General features: G+C 44.3%; 1 protein-coding gene across 1 annotated transcript in view; it reads left to right on the top strand.

The window, feature by feature from the left end:
• The first annotated feature begins 920 nt into the window (after window positions 1-920).
• Window positions 921-9184, top strand: part of LOC141241678 (uncharacterized) — a 61316-nt gene continuing 53052 nt past the window's right edge. The window contains exons 1-3 of the mRNA XM_073668791.1: window positions 921-995; window positions 2635-2732; window positions 2855-2972. Of these exons, the coding sequence (XP_073524892.1) occupies window positions 2643-2732; window positions 2855-2972 (208 nt within the window). The 5' untranslated portion in view covers window positions 921-995; window positions 2635-2642. The remainder of the gene's footprint in view (window positions 996-2634; window positions 2733-2854; window positions 2973-9184) is intronic.

Below are 9184 nucleotides of genomic sequence, written 5' to 3'. Positions count from 1 at the left end.
CCATCCGTCCCCCAATCTCCATAATGGCGAATTAGGAAAGGAACCGATGGATGGAAATGTGGATCTTTCTCCAGCTCCTCTGTGGTTCCATCCCTGGTGGAGATGAATCTTGGAGAAGTTGTGTTTCTTAGTACGGCTCCTTCATCTGACTGACGAGGGTCTTCTCCAGGGCTGTGGAGTCGGTAAGCCAAACCTCCGACTACGACTCCTCAATTTCCATGACACCGACTCCGACTCCCTCATACATGGCTCATGTTTAAGTGATAAATTTACTGTAGCACAGATTAATCTCAGCTAAAAGTCTAGACCCTTAGATCAGGCATAGGACAGACATTTGTAGGACATTTCATAACTTTCCCAAATTCTTAGAAAAAATATTCCCCACAAACTGCATTGAATTACTATACCCAATTTATTATATATTTTAGGGGTCACTCGGTCCATTTTATACCAACTCCAGCAAAATGGGCTCCGACTCCACAGCCTTGATCTTCTCTGTCCCTCTCCTCAGGGTCCTCATCCTCTGAGTGCAGAGCAGAGAGCATTAGGCTTTGGCCTCGCTGATTATCACTTCATACTTGAGGCCACAATGTGCTGGGACCTCGGTACCGGTGGTGAGGACCACAACAATGTAATTTATTCACTGATACATAAACATTGAATTACTGGTTCTGAGAGACGGATCTCATATATAGACAGATACACGGCAGGTCATGTATTCAGTCTGTGTGTCTCCACAGATGGATCCAGGAGGAGAAATCCACCAGAGAGATGTCCCCGTCCTCTGTATCCCCAGGACTGTCCAGAGGAGAATCACAACATCCCGGAGGATCATCAGGTAGATGACACTGAAGTCCCCACAACATCTGACCATGAAGTGATGGGACCTGAGCTCATCTTACATTGTTCTTTTTAGGGTGAAGATCTGATTGATATTAAGATTGAGGTTATACATGGAGCACAAGAGGCGACCGCAATATGGGCCGATCAGCAGGGTGAGGAGGGAGACTGTCATGTCTGTTCTGTGGTCACCTACTACTACTCCCATCATCTCATCATCACATGACACAATCTACAGTGTCATGTAAATGTTTGGGCACCCCTGGTCAAAATGACTTATTGTGAACAGTTAAGCAAGTTGAAGATGAAATGATCTAAAAGACCTAAAGTTAAAGGTGACACATTTCCTTTTTATTTTAGGAAAAAAATAAGAAATATTGACATTTTTTACATTTTAAAAGCTACAAAAAGGAAAATGGGCTGATGTAAAAGTTTGGGCGCCCTTGGAGATTTGTGCTCAGATAACTTCAACCTAGGTCTCAGACCTTACTTAGCCTGTTAGGGTTATGGCTCGTTCACTATCATCGATAGTAAAGACCAGGTGATGCAAATTTCTTAGCTTTATAAAAACCCAGCCCCCTCTAACATTGTGCCAAAACCAGCAGCCATGGGTTCATCTAAGCAGCTGCCGAGCACTCTGAAAATGGTGGAGACCACAAAGCATGAGAAGGCTATAAGAAGATAGCAAAGCGTTTTCAAGTTTCCCTTTCCTCAGAAATGTAATTTAGAAATGGCAGTTACCAGGCACAGTGGAGGTCAATTTAAGGTCTGGAAGACCAAGCAAAATTTCAGTGATAGCTGCTCGTAGGATTGCTAGAGAGGCAAATCAGAACACCCATCTGACTGCAAAAGACATTCAGAAAAATTTAGCAGACTCCGGAGTTGTGGTACATTGTTCTACTGTTCAGAGACACCTGCACAAATATGGCCGTCATGGAAGAGTCATCAGAAGAAAACCTCTCCTGCATTCTCATCATAAAATTCAGTGTCAGAAGTACAAAAGAACATCTAAACAAGCCTGATGAATTTTGGAAACAAGTCCTGTGGACTGATGAGGGTAAAATAGAAAATGATCAGAGGTATGTGTGGAGAAAAAAGGGCACAGAATTTCAGGAAAAGAACAACTGGCCAACTATTAAGCATGGTGGTGGATCAATCATGCTTTGGGGTTCTGTTGCAGTCAGTGGGACTGGGAACATTTCACTGGTAGAGGGAAGAATGGATTCAATGAAATTTCAACAAATTCTTGATGCAAACATAACACCATCTGTAAAAAAGCTGAAGGTGAAAAGAGGATGATTCTACAAATGGATAATGATGCTAAATACACGTCACAATCCACAATAGACGATCTGAAAAGGCGCAAGCTTAAAGGTTTTACAATGGCCCTCACAGTCCCCTGATCTGAACATCTTGAAAATCTGTGGCTAGACTGCAAAATAGCAGAGGAGGCAAGATGACCCAAGAATCTCACAGAACTGGAAGAATTCTCAAAGGAAGAAAGGATGAAAATCCCTCAAATAAGAATTTGGCCAGAAAAGGGTTTACAAGCTGTGATACTTGCAAAAGGGGGCTCTACTAGGTACTAACCATGCAGGGTGCCTAAACTTTTGCATTATTTATTTATTTATTTATTTTTTGCCTAAAATACAAAGGAAATGTGTCACCTGTAACTTTAGGCCTTTTAGAGATCATTTCATCTTCAGCTTAACTATTCACAATAACAGTAATTTTGACCATTGGTGCCCAAACTTTTACATGTCACTGTATTCTGTCACTATGTGTTTCCTACAGATGGACTCATGGAAAGAAATCCACCAGAGAGATGTCCCCGTCCTCTGTATCCCCAGGACTGTCCAGAAGAGAATCACAACATCCCGGAGAGTCATCAGGTAGACGGTGCTGAGCCCTGTACCGGATCTGTATATGGGGGGACATTTCTGATCGAGGTCATAGATGTCACAGATTTTGGTGGCTTCTTGTATTGTGCTGATTGTTACATCTGATATATCAGGAGGAAGATCCGACTAAGAATAAAGAGGAAGACGAGACAGAAGAAGAAGCGATGACGAGGGAGGATCAGCCGTGTGTGAGTGACGGGAAGGAGGAGATTCCGGTAGATGTTTCCACAGGTGTGTAATAATGTCCAGTGTATAATAATTACTGGCTTTAATATTACTTCCATCCTTTACTTCCATATTGTTCTTACACAAGTCTCATGCTGCCATATAAATGATTGAGCTAGTGATTCAGACAAAACCCCGGGGGAAGATTCCCTATAATGAGACAGATGGAGACACTGTGGACGCCGTCTGACCTGTGATCCGTCGTTGTCCGTTTTTTTAAGCGTACACAAAAGCACGATCCGCCACAGCTTTGTGCACTTTTGAAAAGAAGAACACCGCTGATCAGAGCCAACACAGAGTCCAGAGCAACTCTGCTGCCTCATTATAGTGAATGGATCCCTCGGCGGTGTCATCTGAAACACGTATTTTATAGATTTAGATTGAAACCCCGATGTAAGTGTTCAGTGTACAGCACAGGATAAATGATCCAAAATGTTCTGTACCCCAAAATTCCACCAATAAAAGCTTCTACTCAACCCACAAAAAAACAAGTCCCCACTCAGGTTCATCATCTGTAAACAGTAATATAGGGGGCGTCCACATTACTGGTAGAACAAAGGCTCTGGAAAAGTGACGTGGCTCCCACTAAAAGAAATCCAGCAAAATCTGCGCTCCCAAATCCAAAAACCCTCCTCCTCCTGAGCCCCACAGTGTGCTGAAAGCACAGTTAGCGTCCACATGTTTGTCATTACTGTAGATAGAAGAGCCCACATAATTTCCAGGGTGCGTGACTCCAGAAGCACGAGCCGGGCATAATGTAATGGGCGCTACAAAGTACTGAGCGCTACAAAGTACTGGGCACTACAATGTACCAGTCACTACAATGTACCAGGCACTACAATGTACCAGTCACTACAATGTACCGGGCACTACAATGTACCAGGCACTACAATGTACCAGTCACTACAATGTACCAGGCACTATAATGACATATTTCCATTTTCATTTGGCAACATTCATTGCTGCTTGTTTCTGGTCACTTGGGTCACTTGAGGGGGGGATACTGCTCTTCTGCCACTTAGGGGCTTTGTATATGGAGTCTGCAAATTATTCTATGAAAATTTGTTCTCCAAGAGTCAAATAGCGCTCCTTCCCTCCCGAGTCTCGCCATGTGGCTAAGCAGTACAGTACAGCCACATATGGGGTATCGCCACGTTTAGCAGAAATTGTGTAACAAATTACGTGGTCATGTTTGCCCATTTCCCCTTGTGAAAATGTAAAATCTGGGGCTAAAACAACATTTTAGTGGTAAATATGTCATTTATGTTCTTCACCGTTCAATGGTATAACATTTTGTGAAACACATATGGAGTCAATATGATCACTGCACCACCGGATGATTTCTTTGTGAAAATGAAAATTTCGTGGCTAAAACAACATTTTTGGAGAAAAAACATAATTTTTAATTTTCACAGTCCAATTTCTTAAAATTCTGTGAAGCACCTGTGGTTTTATAATGTTCACCATACCTTTAGATAAATTCCTTGAGCGTTGTAGTTTCCAAAATGGGGTCAGTTGTGTGGGGTTTCCACTGTTTAGGCACATCAGGGGCTCTGCAAACGTGACATGGCGTCCGCTATCTATTTAGACGATTTTACACTCCAAAAGTCAAATGGCGCTCCTTCCCTTCTGAGCCCTGCCATGCACCCAAACAGTAGGTTTTCCCCCACATATGGGGTATCGGTGTACTCAGGAGAAAGTGCACATCAAATTGTATGATGCATTTTCTCCTTTCATCCTTTTAAAAATGCAAAATTTGGGGCTAAAGCAACATTTTTGTGTGAAAAAATGTAATTTTCATTTTTCTCTTCCACATTGCTTTCATCCCTGTAAAGCACCTAAAGGGTTAATAAACTTCTTGAATGTGGTTTTGAGCAATTTTGATTGGTGCAGTTTCTCAAATCGTGTCACTTTTGGGTATTTTCTGTCACATAGGCCCCTCAAAGTCAAACATGATGTGGTCCCTAAAAAATAGGTTTTGTAAATTTTCTTGAAAAAATGAGAAACTTCTGATAAATTTCTAACCCTCTAATTTCGTAACAAAAAAAATATGATTTAAAAATGACTCTGATGTAAAGTAGACATGTAGTAAATGTTAGTTTTACCACCAAAAATAGTTAATAAATATCTGGTTTAAGGGCATAAAAATTCAATGTTATAAAATTGCAAAATTCTCAATTTTTTTTTGTACAATTTTTGATATTTTCATAAATAAATGCAAATAATAACGACCAAAATTTACCACTAACATGAAGTGCAATGTGTCACGAAAAACATTCTCAGAATCGCTGGGATGTGCGGAAGCTCCAGAGTTATTACCACATAAAGTGACGCCGGTCAGAATTGTAAAATGAGGCCGGGTCATTAACATACAAAGTGGCTCGGTCCTTAAGTGGTTAATGTGTCTTCAGTGCTATTGCAGTCTTCTAAGGTTTCCTATCATGCTCGTAGACATACTGTGGACATGATTACTGATAAGAGATAAAGTAAATCCAGCTCACCTGTGTGGTTCATGATTGGAGCTCGGGAGAAGGTTCTGATCAAAGCGTGATGAATAGCCAAAGAAGATGCGGTATCCAGCTCCAAGTAAAAACATGCGTTTAATTAGTCCATGTGTAAAAATTACACCCATGGGGCGTGGCGTGGACGGACATGTGAGTGGAAGTGTGCTAGGAGAGCCCCTGGGATAACTAGCCTGCCGGAGGATCCATTGGTCCCCTAACTTAATAAAAAGCGGTATTGCCCCTTCTATACACGTCCTAGCACTTACCGGTGTGCATAGGAGGAGCGATCATGGCCAGAGGAGCAGCAGCGAGACGACGGGGAGCAGGAGGGAATGGAGGCACCCAAGATGGCGCAGGCTCCTCTGCAGCAGGTAGCAGAACAGGGAAGTCAGTGGCTGCAGGCACAGCACTGAGGCTGGCTGGATTTGTTAGAGCTTCAGACACAGGAGCCTGCACTGACAATGAGGCACAGACACAAATCATTGAGGTGTCTAATCCTTTCTCTGTGCTCTCAGAGGAATTCAATAACACTGCTGATAAGCTCCTGCAAGTTCCCGTGCCCGCAGCCTCAGCCAGAAATCACTGCTTCCCACCATAATACAGATCAGAACATTAATGAGCCCACGATAAAGGATGTGTTTGTGGCTGTAACACAGTATGAAGCTGCTTTAGCCTCACTTAACAGCCAGATGGGAGAGATTAAAGAGGAACTTTGTTTTATGAGGCAAGGGCTACAAAAGGTTAACAACCGCACTACAGCAGCAGAGGGCAGAACCAGTGATCTGGAGGATAAACAGTCTCAGATATCACAGGACAGCCACAGACATGGACAGCCGATCATGGCCCTATTACCTAAAACTGATGATTGGAGAACAGACTCCGGCGAAATAATATAAGAGTGATGGGTGTCCCTGAAAAAACTGTGAGCAATAATCCGAATGAGTACTTTGAGACATGGTTACGTTCTTTGTTTGGGGCTGATTGCCTGTCTGCCTTCTTTGCTGTGGAAATGGCGCACAGGGTGCCAACCCGGCCACTGTCACCAGGGTCCCCTCCACGTCCAGTATTAATAAAGCTGCTGCACTACAAAGACAGAGATGCCACCCTTAAGGCCGCCCGTGATAAAGGGGACATCTCTATTAACGGCCAAAGAATTTCTTTTTTCCGGATTACTCCATTGAAGTTTCAAAACGCAGGGCGCAGTTTCTTGATGTAAACTGAAGGCTGCGTAGTCTGCAAACCTCATACTCCATGATTTACCCTGCGAAACTTAGAGCGGCGGCTCTGGGAGAGACTTTCTTTTTTGAACATCTGAAAGACGCACTCCGCTGGATTGATCTGAATGAGCAGAGGATCCATCAAAATCAGTAACTTTGAACCTGGATAATTAAAGATATATACGATCAGAGTTTCCCGATTGACTGTTGGGGTCATATCCTTTACTGCCTAGCCCATCACCCAGTGGACACAACTATCCTGAGCTATATCTGAATATTGCAGGCCCCCAGGAAGTGTTTAACCCTTTTAGTTTTAGGTTGATTGTTCGCTTGCCTTGTATATGGCTACAGGATGGACTGGTGCCTTTCTTCATTCGCTTGCCTTGTATACGGCTACAGGATGGACTGGTGACTTTCTTCATTCGCTTGCCTTGTATACGGCTACAGGATGGACTGGTGCCTTTCTTCATTCGCTTGCCTTGTATACGGCTACAGGATGGACTGGTGCCTTTCTTCATTCGCTTGCCTTGTATACGGCTACAGGATGGACTGGTGCCTTTCTTCATTCGCTTGCCTTGTATACGGCTACAGGATGGACTGGTGGCTTTCTTCATTCGCTTGCCTTGTATACGGCTACAGGATGGACTGGTGCCTTTCTTCATTCGCTTGCCTTGTATACGGCTACAGGATGGACTGGTGACTTTCTTCATTCTCTTGCCTTGTATACGGCTACAGGATGTACTGGTGCCTTTCTTCATTCGCTTGCCTTGTATACGGCTACAGGATGGACTGGTGGCTTTCTTCATTCGCTTGCCTTGTATACGGCTACAGGATGGACTGGTGCCTTTCTTCATTCTCTTGCCTTGTATATGGCTACAGGATGGACTGGTGCCTTTCTTCATTCTCTTGCCTTGTATACGGCTACAGGATGGACTGGTGCCTTTCTTCATTCTCTTGCCTTGTATACGGCTACAGGATGGACTGGTGGCTTTCTTCATTCGCTTGCCTTGTATATGGCTACAGGATGGACTGGTGGCTTTCTTCATTCGCTTGCCTTGTATACGGCTACAGGATGGACTGGTGGCTTTCTTCATTCGCTTGCCTTGTATACGGCTACAGGATGGACTGGTGCCTTTCTTCATTCGCTTGCCTTGTATACGGCTACAGGATGGACTGGTGCCTTTCTTCATTCTCTTGCCTTGTATACGGCTACAGGATGGACTGGTGCCTTTCTTCATTCGCTTGCCTTGTATACGGCTACAGGATGGACTGGTGGCTTTCTTCATTCGCTTGCCTTGTATATGGCTACAGGATGGACTGGTGGCTTTCTTCATTCGCTTGCCTTGTATACGGCTACATGATGGACTGGTGGCTTTCTTCATTCGCTTGCCTTGTATACGGCTACAGGATGGACTGGTGACTTTCTTCATTCGCTTGCCTTGTATACGGCTACAGGATGGACTGGTGGCTTTGTTCATTCGCTTGCCTTGTATACGGCTACAGGATGGACTGGTGACTTTCTTCATTCGCTTGCCTTGTATACGGCTACAGGATGGACTGGAGCCTTTCTTCATTCGCTTGCCTTGTATACGGCTACAGGATGGACTGGTGACTTTCTTCATTCGCTTGCCTTGTATACGGCTACAGGATGGACTGGAGCCTTTCTTCATTCGCTTGCCTTGTATACGGCTACAGGATGGACTGGTGCCTTTCTTCATTCGCTTGCCTTGTATACGGCTACAGGATGGACTGGTGGCTTTCTTCATTCGCTTGCCTTGTATACGGCTACAGGATGGACTGGTGGCTTTCTTCATTCGCTTGCCTTGTATACGGCTACAGGATGGACTGGTGACTTTCTTCATTCGCTTGCCTTGTATACGGCTACAGGATGGACTGGTGGCTTTGTTCATTCGCTTGCCTTGTATACGGCTACAGGATGGACTGGTGACTTTCTTCATTCGCTTGCCTTGTATACGGCTACAGGATGGACTGGAGCCTTTCTTCATTCGCTTGCCTTGTATACGGCTACAGGATGGACTGGTGACTTTCTTCATTCGCTTGCCTTGTATACGGCTACAGGATGGACTGGTGACTTTCTTCATTCTCTTGCCTTGTATACGGCTACAGGATGGACTGGTGCCTTTCTTCATTTGCTTGCCTTGTATACGGCTACAGGATGGACTGGTGCCTTTCTTCATTCTCTTGCCTTGTATACGGCTACAGGATGGACTGGTGGCTTTCTTCATTCGCTTGCCTTGTATACGGCTACAGGATGGACTGGTGGCTTTCTTCATTCGCTTGCCTTGTATACGGCTACAGGATGGACTGGTGCCTTTCTTCATTCGCTTGCCTTGTATACGGCTACAGGATGGACTGGTGCCTTTCTTCATTCGCTTGCCTTGTATACGGCTACAGGATGGACTGGTGCCTTTCTTCATTCGCTTGCCTTGTATACGGCTACAGGATGGACTGGTGACTTTCTTCATTCGCTTGCCTT

Source organism: Phyllobates terribilis, unplaced genomic scaffold (genome assembly GCF_046119375.1).
Source record: "Phyllobates terribilis strain yellow unplaced genomic scaffold, ASM4611937v1 Scaffold_1019__1_contigs__length_468203, whole genome shotgun sequence".
Lineage (NCBI taxonomy): Eukaryota > Metazoa > Chordata > Amphibia > Anura > Dendrobatidae > Phyllobates > Phyllobates terribilis.
The sequence above is the reverse complement of the archived record's forward strand: the minus strand, read 5'-3'. Positions and strand labels throughout refer to the sequence as shown.